The sequence below is a fragment of the Culicoides brevitarsis genome, chromosome 2 (genome assembly GCF_036172545.1).
Source record: "Culicoides brevitarsis isolate CSIRO-B50_1 chromosome 2, AGI_CSIRO_Cbre_v1, whole genome shotgun sequence".
NCBI classification, from domain to species: domain Eukaryota; kingdom Metazoa; phylum Arthropoda; class Insecta; order Diptera; family Ceratopogonidae; genus Culicoides; species Culicoides brevitarsis.
This window is the reverse complement of record NC_087086.1, coordinates 4,830,958-4,851,469: the sequence shown is the minus strand read 5'-3', so window position 1 is coordinate 4,851,469 and position 20,512 is coordinate 4,830,958. Positions and strand designations below refer to the sequence as shown.

At 21.4% G+C, this 20,512-nt stretch overlaps 1 protein-coding gene across 2 annotated transcripts in view; it reads left to right on the top strand.

Moving 5' to 3' along the window:
- Positions 1 to 18,919, top strand: part of LOC134832918 (CUGBP Elav-like family member 2) — a 68,803-nt gene extending 49,884 nt beyond the window's left edge. For both annotated transcript variants that reach the window (XM_063847139.1, XM_063847140.1), the window contains exons 5-9: positions 6,566 to 6,744; positions 7,720 to 8,023; positions 8,146 to 8,301; positions 17,487 to 17,663; positions 18,325 to 18,919. In XM_063847139.1, coding sequence (XP_063703209.1) covers positions 6,566 to 6,744; positions 7,720 to 8,023; positions 8,146 to 8,301; positions 17,487 to 17,663; positions 18,325 to 18,596 — 1,088 coding nt within the window. In that variant the 3' untranslated portion in view covers positions 18,597 to 18,919. The remainder of the gene's footprint in view (positions 1 to 6,565; positions 6,745 to 7,719; positions 8,024 to 8,145; positions 8,302 to 17,486; positions 17,664 to 18,324) is intronic.
- Positions 18,920 to 20,512: the final 1,593 nt, after the last annotated feature.

Genomic DNA, 20,512 nt, shown 5'->3' with positions numbered 1-20,512 from the left:
ATATTTTTCCAAATAGTTCTGTGATTATTATTAAATTTTTGGAATTACACAGACGACACAAAATGCGGTCCCCAATGTGTTCATTCGTTTAATGTATCCTTTTTGCGTCAAAAACCCGCAAAAGAAGAATATGTTCGTTGATAAATGACAAAATTCCCTAATGCATCCTATTTTTGTTAGACTAAAATTTGATTATATCTCTCCGTTTGCTTCGAAAAACTGAACATCGTCATTTGTATTCATATTTTCCACAAAAAAGCCCAAAGGACCGTTTATGTTTCGATTTTTGGTACGACGGGTCATTATTGTTCGTGGCTTGATTTTCGGTCGACTTTTATGTCTGAGGCAAAAAAAAGAGCAAAAATAAAAAAAAAACGAAGGGGAGAGAAAATGCGAAACATGAATGAATGAAGATGAAAATTTGTAGTAAATTGAAATTAAAGATCCTTTCGTAGACGATTTATTTATTGTGTCTACATTTTTTTGTCGGTTGCTCATAAAATGCAAATATTTGCCGAAAATTTACATTAAGAGCAAACAAAAAAAAATGAAAAGGTTCTCGGAAGGCTCAACGATTTCGGCGAAGAAATGAACAAATTGCCTCGAATATTTTGAGCTTTAATAACTTTTTCTTTTGTGGTTTAACTGAAAATGAATTGTTGACTAAAATATTTGCAAAAAGTAAGCAAAGTAAAAATAAGAGAGGTTTTTGTGGGATATTTACTTCCGGAACAACACTTTCTTGTATTTATTTACATGTCAATTGAGAGAATTAAAGTTTCTCAAAAATGAAAATTAATAGAAAAAAAATTCAAAATAAAAAAAAATAAATAAAAATCTAAATTTTAAATTTAAAAAATATATAAATTTAATTAATTAATTAATAATTAAATTTAATTTATTTTAATTAATTAAAAAATATAATTAAATAAATATTATTTTATTTTTTTATAATAAAAATATTTTATTTAATATTCGAAAAAAAATTAACTTAATATTAAATAAATTTTAAAATTTATAAAATGTAAAAAAAATAATTTTTTTAAAATAATTAATTAATAAAATAAAATTTAATAGTTCATTAAAAAATTAATTTATGTTTATTAAAATATTTTCAATTTCGATTAAATTTTTTTTAATAATTTTAAAATTTTTTAAATTTTATTTTAAATTATTTTAATTTTTTATTAATTTTTTAATTATTTTTTAATTTTTTAATTTTTTTATTATTAAATTTTTTTAAAATTTTTAAAATAAAATTTTTAGTTTTTAATTAAAAAAAAATTATAAATATATCATTGCGAAACACAAAATTTCCCCATTAAGAAAATCTTCTTTTTCTTCAATGTGGCAACTACACTTGTTCTTTTCTCTTTTTGCATGCATGCAAAAACAATGCAGAGAAGCATGCATGAATGTTGTTATAAACAAGCAACAAATAATTTATTTATTATTCTGTAAACTGCATGTCTGACAAACAACCAAAGCGAGAGTCCATAAGAAATTTTCCTATTTATAAGATAACGTTCTAAATAATTAATAATATGATTCATTTTATAGCATTATATTGTTTTGCCTGGCATTCTTGAAATACTGCAGCTGCCGTTGCATAAAGACGAACAAGCTAACAAAGTATTTAATAATATAATGAAAAGACGGAGAAAAGGCTCTTTTTTCCTTTTTAAACGAAGTTTTGTCTCTTTTTGAGGCTTTCATGAAAAATGCATCAAAGAAAAATAAACAAATTTTAAATATTTTAAGGAAATTTCGTCTCGAAGTACTTTTGTGGTCATATCCCGAAGATGTTCCGACCGAAAATTAATCAATGCAGTGCTGCAAGTAACATTTGTCGAAACATCGAGAGACAGAATTACAACAATTATCGCTGCTATATTTATCCACTCAATGTCAAATGTCAAAGAAATCTGGTTTTCTTCATGATTGCATCGCATTCTCTCGTCGTCGTCGTCGTCGTTGTCGTTTCGCTCTCGGGGTATGCAAATGACAACGACGATAAATAATAATAGAATACAATTTAACTGAACTGTAAAACGATTGAAAACTGAATACTTTGCTTCATCATCAGACCATATAATGAGATCTCTTGTTGATAAGATATTTTATTTATGTCACATTTTTATTTTTTTTTTTTTTTCGAGAATTTCTTCAGTTCTACTAAATCATCTAATATATGATGTGTGCAAGAAAATTTTTTCAATCAATAATTTCTGTCAATTTTGAATTTTTTTTCGTGATTCGTGCCCCGAATTGTTCTGACATTCGATGAAATTTATTCAATTTCCTCTTCCAGACAAGTAATTTTTGACGTTTTTTCGCAGATTTTTGCGAAATAAATTTCAGTCGCAATAATGCATGCGATGATGTTTAGGTGGTAAAGCAATTTGAATAAAGACCGTACAAAAAAAAAATGTGTAAATGTGGGATGCATACTAATTAGCACAAATTTTTGTATTTTATGCAGATACCAGCTTGACTGTAAATATTAAAAAAAAAACAGTAATACTTTAATGAAAATTGAATTGTAGATGGAATTAAGGGAGTTGAGATAATTTGAGCGTATTTTTAATTTTTTTCTCTCAAATAAAAAAAAATAATAATAATAAATTACTTAATTATTCATTTTTTATTATTTCGAAAATTTACTAAAAATTTTATTTTTTTTTTTAATTTATTTAAAATAAATATTTTGTTTTATTATTTTTTTTTAAATTTAAAAAAAATAAAATAATAATTAGACATTTTTTTTATATTTTAAAAAACATATTTTTCAAATTTTGTATTCTTGAATTTTTTTTTCATAATACAATAATTACATTTTTTTAATAAATTTAAATAAAAATAAGGCAAATAATGTCAAAATAAAAAATTTTTAAATATTTTAAATAATTTTTTAATAATTTTTAATTTTAATAAATTAAGAAAAATCCTTAAAAATAAAAAAAATGTCAAATTTTGCAAGAAAAAAAAAATTAAAAATTATTTTAAAGTTATTAATGAATAATTTTAAAAAGATTTTAAAATTAAATTTGTGATTAAAAATTAAATATTGAAATTTAAACTATTAAATTTATTATATAAAATTAAAATATAAATTTTAAAATTCAATAAAAAAATAAATTTAAAATATTAATTTAAAATTAATTATTTTTTTAAAATTTTTATTTAATAAATATTATTTTAATTATTAATTAATATATTTTTAAATTATTTTAATTTTATTTAATTTTAAATATTTAATTTTTAATCACAAATTTAATTTTAATTAAAAATTTTAATTTCAAAATTTTTTTAAAATTATTCATTAATAACTTTTAAATTATTTTTAAATTTTTTTTCTTGCAAAATTTGAAATTTTTTTATTTTTAAGGATTTTTCTTAATTTATTAAAATTAAAAATTATTGAAAAATTATTTTAATTTTATTTTATTTCATCAAAATTAAAAATTAATATTATTACAGATATGAAAAAAAGTCAAAAATTAAATAAAAAAAATTAAATTTATTAAAAAATCAACAAATGCATTTTTTTTGTCCAATTTCGTTCGAAAAAGTAAAAAAAAATTAAAAATAATAAATCAATCAAATATTTTTTTGAACAGACAGACGAATAATCTCTTTGAAATTTTTTAAAAAATAAATCATAAAAAAAACTCACACACACAAAAGCCATCAGATTGAAACTTTTTTTTATGGAAATCCGCGACTGTACTGTAATATTTATTTTTAATATCTTCTGTCTGTAAAGCCGCTTGCAAGGCAGACCTGAACATTAAACGCAGATTTATCTTTTGAATACAATTTTTTTTAGCATGAACAACACATTACACATTTTAATTAGTATTTTATGGCGGTAAAAACACAAACTTTTACTACACTTTTAAGCTTTTTTTCTCTCTTTAAACGAGGCAATTTTAATTACCCTAATTCCACGAAAATCAGGACGACATTTCCCAATTAATCTTTTTCTCGTAGATATTTTGTCTTAATTTTCCCGAATAAATTTTCTTGCCCATCGCATCGTTTTTGCACATAAATAATAAAAGTGACATTGATCTAAAACCCATTTAACCGTGATCTATTTTGTGCCTTTGCGAAAATTCCGCTGGATTTTAATGACGACAATGATGATATAACATTTTAATTGCCAGTAATTGATCAACGTCGACGTGTCGTTTTTTTTTACTGTCGCTCCTCTTCATCATGTGTGTTTTGTACGCCAATTGACTGACTGCTGCCAATAATTGATGCACGTTAGGAAAATAAAAACTTTTCGATTTGAAAATTGCGAACGTGAAACGGAAATTTATGTGCTCGTTCGTGTAACTTTGATGGAGTTGTCGGGTATTTTATTAAAAAAAATCATTTTTTGCTCTATTGTCACGGAAAATTTATAATTTTACACGAAAAAGTTGGACTTTAATTTTTTCAAGTAGGAATTTTATGTTCAAAACGTGCAATTCAGGAGTTCGCAACATAATAATTTCCATGTATTTTTGTTACTTTGTAAGAAAGAAAAAATGGGAGAAAAGAGGACTAAACTGTACTTTGTGCTTCCTTTTCATTTCATCATAAACGTTGGATAGGATTTTTTGTCGTTTCCGTTTTTTCTTGCTTCTCGCTGCGCACTTTAAAGATACTTTTCATTTTCATAGAAAACATAATTGTGTATAATATTGGATGAATAGAGACTCTTACTCTTCCTCTATTCATCTCGCTCTCTTGGCTGAACTTGTATCCGTACTCACTTATTATAAGGATGACTCTTCATCTAGAAAAAAAAAATTACTGCGTTAAAACTTGCGGAAAAACTTGATATGAAAAAAGTTGGCTTGAATGCATTTTTTTATATTTTTAATTTAGTTTTTTTTATTTTTAATTTAATTTAAATTTTAAAAAAATATAAAATAATTATTTTATTTTTAAAATTTTAATTAAATTTTATTTTTAAAAATTATTTTTATTAAAATTGCTTTATTTTCAAAACAAAAAAAAAATATTTATTTTTAAAATTAAATTCAAAAATTAAAAATAAAATAAAAAAAAATTATTAAAATATTAATTTATTATATTAATATTAAAAATTTTATGTACCTATATTAAAAAATAAAAAATATTTATTTTTTTACTTGCAAAAATTTTTTTTTTATTAAACTTAATTTTTACTTTATTTATTTTTTTCATAATTTTTAATAAATTATTAGCAAAAAAAAATTAAATAAAAAAAATAAATTTAGGTATTAAAACATTTAAAAAAATAAAATAAATTTTTCAATTTTTTTTTATTTAAAAAAATATTTTTTTTCGTTTTGAAATTTTTATTGAACTTAAATTTTTACTTTAATATTTTTCATATTTTTTTTTAAGTTAGCAAATAAATTTTTAAATAAGAAATTTATTCAAATAATTAATTTAATAATTTTTGGTCAAAATAATTTAAGTTAAGGTAAATTTCAATTTTTGTACAAATAATTAAATTTAAAAAATATTTATAAAAATTATTTGAATTAAAATTTAATGAATTTTAATTAATTAAATTATTTTATTTTTTTAAAATTATATTTAAAATGAAAATTTTAAAGTCAATTTTAAAAAATTTAATTAATTTGATAAAATTTTAGATTTTAAAAAAAAAAAATATATAAAACTCTATTTTTTTTCTTTTGATCTAAAAAAATATTTTTGCTCGACTAAACTAGAAAATTTTCGAAATCCATCTCCAACGAGAGTCTTCATGTCACTCGCAGACACTCGAGCAATTTTTCACTCTCGACATTTCTTTAACGCAATTTCGAAGCAGTAAACAAGTGCCCGTATGTACTTTAAAACCTTCACTCGCTTCGCATGCCAAAGTCAGGAAGGATCAACGTTCACACACAAAACCCTTGTTTTTCATGCTTTCATAGGCAAGGCAATGATATTTTGAATAAATAAACGGAAAACGAAAGAAGAAGGGACGCAAGTCAAGTTTGAAATACAGAAAAAAAAGAATGCAGGCATGCAGAAAAATTCATTGCAAAATGTCTCTTACTTCGGTTTACTCGTCGTTTTGCGAACAAAGCGACAAAGAATTACAAAAAAATATTTGTATTTACATTTTTTTTGCTCCCCTCAATAAAATGTGGCTTTTCCGTGGAAAAATCCTTTTCTTTTTTTTCTGCAGGACAAAAAGTGTCATTCAACATAAAATATTGCAAAGTACATAAATTAACGACAAAAAAAAAGTTGCAATTCACACAAAAATGATGAAAAATTATTTTTTTTTTAGAAAAGAAAGAAAAAATTAACGAAACAAAATGCATTAAATGACTCAGTTATTTGGTTGGTTAAGCAATTAAGGCGCTTACTTCGTTATTATTAACGAGTTCTTGAGTAAATTGAATGAAATTTAATTTATGTCAACTTTGTCCTTATTTATTTTTTCTCATTTTTCGGCGAAATGCAAAAGTGTATTTTTTCCCATTCTTCGTTTCTTTTTTTGTGCAAATTATCTTCGGTCTGTTTGTTCACAACTTTTTCATCATAATTTTTTTTTTGATCTTTGCAGAGAGAAAATTATTCGTTGGTATGCTGAACAAAAAGTACAGTGAAGCTGATGTACGACAATTGTTTTCCGGTCATGGAACTATTGAGGAGTGCACTGTACTGCGTGACGCAAATGGACTTAGTAAAGGCTGTGCTTTTGTGACATTCGGGACAAAACAAGCGGCAATCAGCGCCATTAAGGTAAGCGAAATTGCATTTATGACGGAGGAAATTGAATGTCCGTTCATTTAATGGGTATTGGGAGTTTTTTTTTGAGTTCATGGGATGATTTTTTTTATTAAATGTAAAATTTTTAAATTTTTTCGGATACATTTCATAAAAGTTAATTATTAAATTTATAAATTTAAATATATTAAGTTTATAATAAAATTTCATATTTTTTATTTATTTATTATTTAATGATTTTAATTTATTTTCTTACATTTTTTTATTTTGTATATTTTTTTTTCATTTTATTAATTAAATTTTAATTTTTTATTACATAATTAATTTTCATTTTTTTTTTCAAATTTTATTTTTTCACAAAATCATGGTTTAAGATTTTTTTCAATTAATTAAATATTTATCTCAAAAAATTCATTTAAAAAAATAAAAATATTTAAAATTATCATTTTATAAAAAAAATTAACTTTAATTAAAATTTAAAATTTTTATTGATATATTTTATTAATTTTTTTATAATAAAATTCAATGATTTAAATTAATTTTTATTTATTTTTTCTACAAAAAAAAAAAAAAATAAAATAAAATTTAATATTTTAAAATTTTATTTAATATTTAATATAAATTTAATACTTTAAAAAGTTTTGAATTTTATATAATTTGAAAAAAAAAATTAAATTAATAAATTTTTAAACAAAAATAATTAATTTAAACTTAAAATAAAATAATATTTTTATTATAAAAAATTAATAAAATATATCAATAAAAATTAAAAATTTTAATTAAAATTATTTTTTTTAATAAAATGATAATTTTGAGTAATTTCGTTTAATTTTTTTTTTATAAAAATTAATAATTAAATAATCATTTTATTTTAACTTTTTTAAATGAAGAATTAAAAAAATATAAAATTAAATAAAAATTTTCTCTAAAATATTATTTTAATTTTTTTTAACAAAATTCTTTAAAAATTATTAAATTTTTTCGTTTTAGGCCTTACATCAAAGTCAAACGATGGAAGGATGCTCGGCGCCGCTCGTCGTCAAATTCGCCGATACGCAAAAGGAAAAAGATGCCAAACGTTTGCAGCAAATGCAATCGAGTCTCTTCAACATAACCGCCGGCTTGAACTCGTCGGCGCTCGCACAAACAACCGCCGCATTGACACCACCGCAAATTCATCCGAATCCCCCCGCACAAGCGACGCCATTTTTGGCAGCCGACGCCATTACGCCCACGCAATTACAATTGTTGCAACAGTTGCAAGTTGCTGGTTTACAACAACAATTGTTACAAGGTAATTATTTTTATTTTTTTTTTCCATCACAATTAAACACAAAAAAGCCATTAAAATGCATAAATCAAGTCAATTAACGGGAAATTTATTGACAAAAAATTTTTTTTTTATTTTTTTCACAGGACTTGGTGCACAAACTGATGCCACGACAGCAGCTAGCTTGCTAGCGCCGAATTTGCCTTTACAGAATCTTGTGACCTTGGCAGCCATGTCGCAACAACCGCAGTTAGCTGCCCAACCAGCTGCCGCTCAACTAACAAATGCCGCGCAATCATTATGTAAGTACATGATTTTTTCCTCCTTTCACTCGTCCCGTGACTCGTTTTTTTTAATGAAATTGTTTATTCACGACGACGCGCGTTGTTGTTGTCTATTAAGCGCAATTAAAATAATTACGAAAAGTCAAAATGTTTTGTGTCTCACATGCATAAAATATGTAAAAGCGACCTCCAATCCATTTCTAGAATGAAAATTAATGATCGACGACAATAAAAAAAAATAAAACGGTTCATTATTTCTCAAAAATATCTATTATTCAGGTCTACTCGGGAAAACAACTTCGACAGGTGAGATTTTTCCCTTACTTCTTTCTGCTGTGCTGCTCGCGAACCGCTTTTGCTCTGTGAATGAATAATAGATACACTTTTTTTAATATTCAAGTAGAAATAATACGTTTGATCTTTTTTCTACCATTTTTTTTATTTTTTTTAAAATAACATTTTTTCTGCTATTAAAAGTACTTAGATTGCTTCTTCTACATTAAAGGCTTTATTATTAACATTTTTTAATAATAATTTTTTTCTCGACTTTTTTGCTCATGAATGCATGAGAAGCAACAAAAATGCATGAAAAAAAATATTTTTTTTTTAGCAAAAAAGTAATCAATTGAACAAAAATACTTTCATTATTTTACATTTTTTTAATTTAAATTTTAACAAAGAACTTTTGAGACTGTTCTTTTTTTTAATAAATATTAATTTTTAATAATATATATTTTTTAAATATATTTTAATACTGAAAATTTTATAAAAAATATGTATTTCTTAGTTGAAAAAATTTTGAGTTGCAAAAAAATATATTAATAAAAAAATATGAAAATAAAATGAAATATTTTTTAAAAATTATATTTTTTTTTAATTTTTAAAAAATGATCGGAATTTAAAAAATTAAAAAAAAATAATTTATTTAATCAATAATATTTAAAATTTTTATACCTAATATTTTATTAATTTTTATATTATTTATTTAATAAATAATTAATTATATAAAAATTAATTAATAAATTTAATTTAATTAAATAAATTTTAGGAAAAATTAAATAAATATAAAATATAATTAAATCTTATAGTTTCTAATTTTATTTTATCAAATAATTAATTTTTAAATAATTTAACTTTCAAATATAATTAATATTAAAATTTTAATAAATATTAAAAAAAAATATTATTTTGCTTTAATAAATTTAATTTAACATTCATTAATTAAATATTATATTTTAGAAAATAATTTTAATTAAAATGTGAAAAAAATAAACTAAATTAAATTTCTTTAAATTTCAAATAATTTATCGCTTCATTAATTATTCAATAATTATTAAAATTAAAAAAAAATTAATCAATTAAAAATATTTTTTTTATTGATAATATTTAAATAATTTATTTATTTATTATTATAATAATTCTTTTTTTTTTTTGTTTAATTTCGAATAAATAAGTCAAAATTAAAAAAAAATATTACTTAACAATTAAAGAAAAAATCATTAAAGTTCATTTTTAAATTTCTTACTTTGAAAAACTTTAAAAGTCAAACATCGTTCTCATTTTCTGTCGAACTGCAACAATTACATGGCATCATCTTCATCAAAAATTCATCACATAATGAATGTCACGTGCATGTGTGTAGAACAAAATGCATTTCTTCTTCTCCGTTTTTTTTTTCGTTCCATTATCATTATTGCTACAAGTCAAATTAGAAAACGAAGGAGAAACAGCACAAAAAGAGTTGTAAACATTTCTTGTGTTGTTCCATTTATTGTTGACTTGACATCGAGTCACTTTTTCCTGTTTACAACCCGTCTGACTTGCCTATCATTACGCCATGAATAATTTAGTAGATGCATGATTTCCATCGAAGTAATGGACTGACAACTGAAAATTATCTTTTTTTTTTATTAAAAGCCTCAAGTTTTTTCGTTACGTAACTCGTAAATTTGTGTTTTTTCCAATCAAAGTGCTCGACATCAAAAAGGACAGAATAAAATATAATGAAAACGACCATAATTGTGTGTACCATCATCATCATCATCAGTTGCGGAGGAAACCAACCAACGTGCCTCTCATGCATCACGAAGTAAAATTTTCCTCTGTCTCTCCTTCGGTCGTTCTGTGTGACATGACAAACAAATTATTATAATATTATTCTTGTTGATAACCACCAATAATAAAATAGTTCTATCCATACAATTTCAAATCAAGTTAATATGCTCGGGTCGGTATCAAGTTTCGGATTGTGTTAGGGTGACGTTACAGGCGGCGATACGAAAGCGATTCGGAGGAAATTTTCGGGCATCCTATGGGCAGATACATTCGGTTCTCCACAAAACCAAGTTTTCCATCAACTCTTGCATGGCGAACGAACGAAAACTGGTTGCAATGACAATTTATACAAGTGACAACAATATGCTGTGCGATGCTATGCGGTTCATTGTTGTTGTTGTTTGGGCGACGAACTAAATTTGTGTACGTTTTTTTTTACATTGAAACTGAAAGACCATAATGACCGTTTCATTATTCATTTGGGTTCTTGGAAAATTGGAGTTATTTTTATTTTTTTATTGGAGAACAATAAAAGTTTATGTATAATTGAAATCGATAAAAGATACCTTTTTTCATGAAAAAAAAAATTTCAACAGAAATTTATTATGAAGTTAACCATTTTAATGATAAATAATTTTTTTTTTTGAATTTTTATTTGAAATTATATTTATTTAATTTTTTTTAAATATTTATTAAAATATTTAATTTTATTAAAATATGATTTTTATATTTAAAAAAAATTTATTAAAAAATTTTATTCAAAAATTTTAATTAAATTATTAATTTAAAAAAATAATTAAATTATTATTTAATTTAAAAACAAATAATTAAAAAAAATAATTTTTATTTTAAAAAAAGATTAAAAAATTAGATTAATTAATTTTTAAAAATTAATTTAATTATTTTTTGAATGAATGATTAAATTTTTAAATTATTTCAGAATCTTAAAAAATTAAAATAAAAAAAATAATTTTATAATTAAAAAAATCTCAAGTGATTTAAGAAAATTAAAAAAAAATATTAAATCAATTTAAAACCATAATAAAAAAAATTAAATTAATTTAATTAATTTTTTTGATCAAATGGAATAATTTTTATTTTAAATAAAAACTTAAACAAAAATAACAAAAAAAAAATTTAATAATAAAATTAACGAAATAAAGAAATTACCAATTTTTTTAAGAAAATAATTAATTAATTTTATTCATTAAACAAAAATAATTAAAAAACATTAATTTTTATTTTAAATAAAAACTAAATTTAATTAAAATATTAAATTAATTAATAATTAAAAAAATTATTTTTTTTTAATTTTAATTAATTAATTTTAAAACAAGCTCCAATTATAAACGAAAATTTTTCAATTTTTTAAATTTAAAAAAAAATAAATTTTTGATTTAATTAATTAATTAAAAAATATTCCAAATAGAAAAAAATCTTTAAATTAAATTTTATATAAATCCTTAAAAAAATCATATTTATTTGTTACTTTTTACATTTATATTTACTTGTTTTTCACCCCATTTCTGTCTGTCTTCATTACTAAATATTTCATTGAACTAAATAATGTAGCAGACACTGACATCACACCGCAACACAAACAAATCGATCCATAATAAATATACGATTGAATCGAAATGTCCTTCATTAAAATACATTTGAAATTATGACGATAATCATGAGTTTGAGCTCCAACTGCCCCGTTTCCCGTTACTTACTGCATTAGAAGAGCGAGCGAGCGAGATCGTAATCGAATGAATAACAAATAAAAAACAACATTTTATTGAAAAAAATAAATAAAATTTAAATTTAATACGTTAGTTTTGGATGGATGGCGTCAGTGATGCGTTAAAAATAATATTCCTCGTTTCCACGAATACTCGATTAAATATTCAGTATATCATGCACAAAGCACAAACAGCAGCATCCTCCTCGTCTCAGTCGCTCCATTATGATGGCAATGCATGATGTTCTCGGCATCATTTAACATTATATTTCACGAGATATAACTAATTTTGAGTTTTAAATAAATACAAAAAGCAGCACATAACCGGAAATGCATGCAGCGATAGTTAGTTTGTTGTTGCTTTTGTTGATGCAAGCAAGCCACATCCATGTAAAATAATAAAAAAAAAGTTTTTCGTGTTCTAACAACGAGCAGTAATAATGAAGGTGTTTAATTATTCAATGGATTAAGTTTGAAATACAACAAAAAAATAGTGGTTAGGTGTGTGTTTCGAGCTTGTTAGTTTCGGAAAATTCTGATACTTTTCAAAATTGCTGTTTCGCGAACTTTCAAAATATTGCGATATATGAAAAATTAAAATATTTTTAAATTTTATTTAAAATTGATTTTTATTTTGATTAAATTTTCAATAAAATAATTATTTTATTAATTGTAATTATTTTTTACTTGATTCAAAAAAATGTAAAATTAATTTTTAAGCTTAATTAAATTTTTTGAAGTATTAAAATTTTTTTTTATTTTAAATTATTAAATTCATCAATCAATTAAATTTTTTTTAAATATTTTTTTTAATAAAATAATTATTACTTGATTCGAAAAATAAAAAAAAAATCTTAAATTAATTATTACTTTTTTTAAAATATTGAAATTATTTTTTAAACTCAAAATGATTTTTTTTTCCTAAATTATCCTTTTCTCTGAGAAATATTTTTTTATTAAAATAATAAAATTTTAATATAATATAAATAGATAAAATTTAAATACAAATAAATAAAAAAAAAAATAAATAATTATTTAAAAAATTGTGTCGAGGTTACTTTCTGACTTTATTAAAATTTTTAATTTTTGTCAAAATTTATATTTTTTTTAAATTAAAATTTTTATTGAAATTTTTCATTTATAAAAAAATTATTATTTTAATTAATTAATTTAATTTAATTATTTTATATTGAATAAATTTTTGATAAAATTTTATTTTTTTTTTATTTTAAAAAAAATTTTTTTATAAATTTTTTAAAATTTAAATTAAATAAAAAATATTAATTAAAAACTCATTTTTTTTTTTAAATTAAAATTTATTTTTAAAAAAATATATTTTCTGAATTTAACTTTTTATTTTAATGCAAACCACAAAATTTTCACAATTTTCCCAAAAACCGAAAATGACTGACTGATGGAATTCCTGCACAAAATAATTTTAGATGTGCATTGATGAGCTTACCTCGTGCATATCTCTCTATCGATTTCTCTATGTTTCTCTCACATGTAATATAGCAAAAGATTAAAATTTAGAATAAATTGCTTTAGTTGCGTCATCATGGCATATATGGTGTTCTTATGAAATGGAATTAGGCTTTCATATAAACGCTACAGAAGAGAAAGATAATTGATTTTAGTAGAAAATTCAGAATTAAGGATAAAGATTAAAAACTACCCACACATGTCCAATCGCTTCGAACCCACACCCATGCGACGATAATCCTCTAAATGGACGACGTCGACTGTGACAGAACGAAGCAAATTGAAATTTATGACAATTTAACTCATTATTGTCGTCATTATCATCATCATTCCCATAATTTAATTTATTTTATTATATTTCCAACATTTATCTCTCCTTGCCTTGGCTTTTATTCATCATCATCATCTTCGTTTCTTCTTTTTCTTCAATTTTACTATTTTCATCAGTTTTCAGCGACAAAACATTCTTACCCGTTATTATTCGTCATCATCTACCTTCCAGAAGAAAAGAGAGAAAAGTTTCAATTTAATTGTCATTGTCATTAAATTATTATATCAATTCAATTTTTACTGTCACTTTGTTCGTTTGTTTTATTTTAATTCCAATCTACCTGTCTGCGTACCCTTTTTTTGTCTCGGTTTGTGCAAACTTTTGTTCATATTTCGTCTCTCACACTCTCGTCCTTATCTTTGGTTGCCTCAAGCGATACTTTTGAAAAAAATATTAAGATTATAGTCAAATAGTGTTACAATAATCCCTTTATTTATTCATCTTTTCAAGGATTCCTATTGAAAATGATAAAGAATGATAGTTCGGTTTTTCTCAATGTTTGTCGATTCAAGGCTATTTAAATATTTAAAGACAATTTAAGCACTTTTCAATATGACAATTAATAATATTTAAATTTATTCGGAGAAATGAGGATTTTGAGTGGCAGTTACATGAAAATTGTTTTTAGAATTGAGATATTTAAGGGAGTTATGAAAAATATTATTATTGTTTATTTTTTTCGTAAAATAATATAAAAATAAATAAATGTATTTTTTGGAGTACGAAAAAAAATTTTTTATAAATAAATAAATTTAATTTTATTATAAATAAATAAAAAAATTAAATTGTATTTAAATTAATAATTAAAAATTAAAATTAAATTATATTTAAAAAAAATAAATTTTTGATGGTAAAAATAACTTTTGATTTTTTTATATGTTAATAAAATATTTTTAACAAATATTTTTAAAATATATTTTTTTTTAGAATATTAAAAAAATATGTTAAGATGACTAATATAAATTTAATTTAAGTCTTTTTAATATTTGAAATTTTTATTAATATTTTTTATACCTAAATAAATATTAAAAATTGTAGATTTTTGTAAGAAATAATTATTTAAATATATTTTTATTAAAATTATTTTAAATTTTGTTTTAATATTATTTTTACTTAATTTGATATTTTATAGAATAAAAAAAATTAATTATGTCAAAATTAAGAAATTTTAATTGTAGAAAAAAAAATAAAAATTATTCTTTTTTAAATATAATTTAATTTTATTTTTTTTATTTATTTATAACATAATTTATTTATTTATTAAAAAAAAAAAAAAAAAAAAAAATTTTTTCTTAAAAAAAAATAAATTATTGATTAAAAAAAATGAAAGTTAATTTAATTTATATTTTTAAATAAAATAATTATACCTAATAATAATAAATATTAAAAAATAAAATATTATATTTTAAATAAAATAATTTAAATAAAATAATTTCAACAAACTTAAATAAAATATAAAAATAATTTTTTAATTTGAAAATTTTTTAAATATTAATGCGAAATAATCCAAAAGCATTAAAAATCAATTTTAAAATCGGACAGATAAAATTTTAAATCCATTAATTACTGTAAAGTCATTGACTCTCATGTCACGACAGGATAATGCCCTAAAAACTGCTAAGTAAATATAATAATCGATAAATATATTTATTATACATACACGTATAATCTATAATATAATAAATACCTTCTAACTTTAATTTAATCTTTTTCAATTCATTTTGCTCCCCGAAGAGTTAGGAGAGACTGTAACATGACGCACACACAGCTCGAGCAAATATGAAATAAATAGAAGCAATTTTTCATTTCACCTGGAGTACAATTCCCATACATGTCTTAAAAATTTTATGATACATTCTCCTCTATGTTATACATTTTATATATGATATAATAATAGATAAACATATATAACATTAGTGTTCATGTGTTCAACGAAGAAAAAAAAGGAAGAAAAATATTCCATTATTACCTTATATCGTCCATCTATTTGTCTTTCGTTTTTTCCTATCAAATATGCTAACAGCTATTCCCTCGAAAGCTCGCTGGATAGGCACTTCGCTACATGCACGACAACAGGACATTATGTTATTAATTTTTTATATCCTGTTTTGTATTGACGTTCGAAACCCTCACCTGGGTTTTTTTTCTATATGTTTATGTGCGAACATTGTCAGTCTTGTACTGAAAAAAATAGAAAAAAAAAGAAATTGATTGAATTTTATACAAAAAACCATCACTTACGAAAGTTTTATTATTAATGACGAGAATGAAAACGATACATTGACAACCCATTTTCTACTCAAGTTACCCACTTTTGGATTTTTAATGAACAACGCGTGTAAATGTAACAAAGATATACATTAAAAATTGAACAAAACACTTCTATTTCCAGTTTAAAGTTAATAATTGATGGAAAATCGATACTTTTGTGCCCATCAACTCACGGAAAAAACATATACAATTCTCTTTTTTTGTGGTTTTGTTCAAACCTCATCATCGATATATAATTAGGAAATTAATGCGTGTGTTTGGTTATGGAAAAATAACTATTATTAATATCATATATGTAATTTAATACAAAATATATAATATACATGTATAATGATTGATGATGGGCATCATATATATATTTGTTATTAGATAGAAACTAAAGCAAATTTTGATCATATATGCATATTATGTTGCCAGAATTATTATCACGTAAAGACAACGGGACGAAAAATATATTTTACTAAATAATAATAATAATTAATTCGATGCATGCTCTTTATAGATAAATAGTTTACATATATATATATATTGCAATTTAAGTGCAAAATTTATGCATGATATGTATGTTGTTGAGTTATATTTCGACTATTGTTATAATAATTATAAATAATGGAACACACAGGAAATTGTTAAAATTTTCAATTGTAATACTAATTTAAATCAAATATTTACAATCGATTGGAAACTCAAATTAAACGATTATTTTAATTAAATTTTTATTTAATTAAAATATTTTTTTTTGTTATTTATTATCATAAAATATATAATAATAAACAAAAAATATTTAATTAATTAAATAAATGTAATTAAATTTTAAATATAAATATTTTTCTTAATAAATTAACATATATGACATATAACATATATACAATAAACAACATCTATCAGCATCAATAAATTGAATTGAATTGACTGCATGTTCGAAATTTGACTTTAATTAATACAGCATTCAACAATGCATTCCCAACTGACTTCATTTATATAACTTGTCAGTTTATTATTATAATAATTCTGTACAGTTAGAGTGAAATTTGTACTAATTGTGTATCAAAATAATAATAATAATAATATCATTATAAATAAATATGCACTTTTTAATTAATTATTAGCGTACTTCGCACGATCATGACAAATTCTTTTTTTTTCGTTCATTTCATGATGATAATATTTTATTAATGAATTGTTTGAGTTTTCTCTCTATCACGAAATTTTTTATGTGTGTAAATATTTTTAATAACATTATGAATGTGTTTGACTTTCATTTTAATGAGTAAATATTTCGTACGTAAATAATGTTTAATAATAATGTGAATGATCTTTTTTTCTGTGTTTTTGCAGGGGGAACAACAGACACATTGACATCCGCATATCAAGCAGCTACGGGATTGTCGCAATTCGCAGCAACCTCACCGACAACTGCAGCGCAAATGAGCGCCGCATCCGCATTCACCACATCGCCTTTAACGCCGGGTTTGCAGCAAGCCGTTACTGCAGCTGCGGGAAAGCAAATTGAAGGTAAGATTTTTTTTTCAATAATTTTTTTAGTTAAAATATTAAATTTAATTTTATTTAAATTAATTTTATTTTTTTTCCTAAAATAATTATTTTTTTTTAAATTAAATTTTAATTAAATTTAGTTAATTTAAGATATAAGAAAAAAATAATTAAGTTCAAATAAATTTAAAAAATTAAAAAAAATAATAAAAAAAAATTAAAATTAAAATAAATAAATAAATTATAATTTTAAAAAATATTTTTTTTTTAATTTTTCTTTATTAAAAAAAAATATTTTTTAAATTTATTTATAAAAAAAATATTTATGTTTTAAAATTCATTTAAAATTAAAATTTAATTTAGTTAAAATGATTATGATAACAAAAAAATAAAAAATAATTATTAAGAAAAATAATAAATTAATTAAAATTAAAAAAAATAAAAATAAATTAATTTTTTTAAATTTATAAAATAAAAATATTAAACTAATTTAATTAAATTATTTTTGAATTATTAAAAATATTTCTAAAAAATTTTATAATTAATATTCTTTGATTTTTTTTAGTATAAATTTAATTAAAATAATATTTTTTTTATAATTAAATTTTTTTTGACTTTAAGAAATTTTTTATGAATTTATACGAAAAACAAAATTAATTAATATTTTTTTTTTTAATTTTAGGACCTGATGGTTGCAATTTGTTCATCTACCATTTGCCACAAGAATTCACCGATAGCGATTTGGCGTCGACTTTCTTACCCTTTGGTTGTGTCGTTTCCGCAAAAGTGTTCATCGACAAGCAAACGAACCTGTCAAAGTGCTTCGGCTTCGTGTCATTCGACAATCCAGCGTCAGCACATGCGGCAATCCAGGCGATGCACGGCTTTCAAATTGGCACGAAACGCTTGAAAGTTCAACTTAAGCGCTCAAAAGACGCATCCAAGCCATATTAAATCGTTACTTTTTTTTGTGTGTTATTAACTTTATTTAAAAACTTTCCACAAACCAGAAAAATTTTGAAGTCCGTTTATTATTTGAAAAAAAAAGAAAAAAAAAATTAACACACAAAAACAACAACAAAGAACAATTTAACTTAAAATATATATTATGTATTATTATTAATTATTCTCCGAAAGTGAAGTATATATATTGAATGTAACTGTTTAGAGAGTAAAGTGTTCAAATTATGTGACGACGAGGAGCGTTATAATTATTATTATCTTATATATTCTTAATTTTTTTTACGTACTTTGATTGATTTGAGAAAAATGAAGAAGGAATATTATTTTTTTGTAAATAAATTCTCATTTCACGAAAAAACAACAACAAAAAAAAATATTAACGTACAATTATAACAAAAACTAATGATTTTTCAGTGTTAATTGTTAAATTAAACATAATTTCATATTTTTTACGTCTTAAAGATACAATTGTTAAATATCATCAAAATATTAAGTTTAGCTAAGTTTAGAATATTGTCAACGTTAAATCAAAAAATCATACCAATAACTAGTGAAAGCAGGCCATTTTTTTATTAATTATTATTATACTTTATTATATTATGTAAAATGTACCGTTAATATGATAAAATTGTTAACTTTTTCTTATTATTATTATTATATCGTTAAAGTTAGTATAACCAAAGAAAGAAAAAGAACTGAAGTGTGAAGTGAATATAAACTTTTCTTTTTTTATAAGTTATAAAATAACATTATAATTATTATTATATTACTTTTCAATATATATAACAATATTCTATATCAATTGTATCAAACAAAAAAAAATCTTTCTTTTTAAATTCATTTTTTTTTCAACTTGTATCATTATTATTATTTTCTGAGAATTAATCAAACATGCGTGTTTTGCGTGATTTGTTCTCAGAAATGTATATAATAAATAATAAAGTTGAAATAAAGTTTCCTTATTTTTTTTAAAGTTAATACTTTTCTAAATACACCCCATCTAAATTATATTATACATAAAAAATGATACAAAAAGACGATCGCATTATTAATAATTATTAATATTATGTTACAATAAAAAAAATAATTATAATTAAAATTGACAAAAAATAAAAAAAAACTTTCTTACAAGATATAAATTAAAATTTATAAAAAAAAATATATACAATTGATTTCACGTGTCATATTATATTACATTAATATGTTGAACAATCGAGGCAAGTTCTTAATTATTTTTAACAATAAACATAATAATAAATCACTTAGTTGCAGCACAATTTTTGTTTTTTTATTCGCGATAATTAAAAAATAAATTTTTTAGAAAAAAATATTAATTTTATTTATATTTTTAAAAAATAGTTTTTAATATTATTATTTACATTTATACAAAAAAAAATTATTATTTATCAAAAAATTACCCCAAAAATTAAGAATAGGTGCAAAAGTTTCCACAAATAAATAAAATAATTAATTAATAAAAAATAAATAAATGTTTATTATTACATATAAAATAAAAATTATTGTTTATGTTTTATTATTTTTATATATGTTTTGTTTGCTCCTCTTTATTATTATCAGTTTTTCGTTTTATTTTTTGTAAGTATATTTTTTTATTATTTTTTTAACAATTAAAAATACATTTAAATATAAACGATCCTAATGTTGTGAAGAAAATCGTCCTTATCTATATAAATTAGTAATACACAAAAACTCACGTATATATGAATATTTAAAAAAAAATTATATTAAAAAAAAAACCGATGATAATGTGAATAAAAACATAAATTAAAACGTTAGTCAATCATTTTAGTAGCATTCTTTTAAAAAATTTCTTTTGAAAAAAATTTAAACTTTAGACAAGATTTTAATTTTCATTTAGTAGTTTTCGAAAAAAATAAACAACAAAC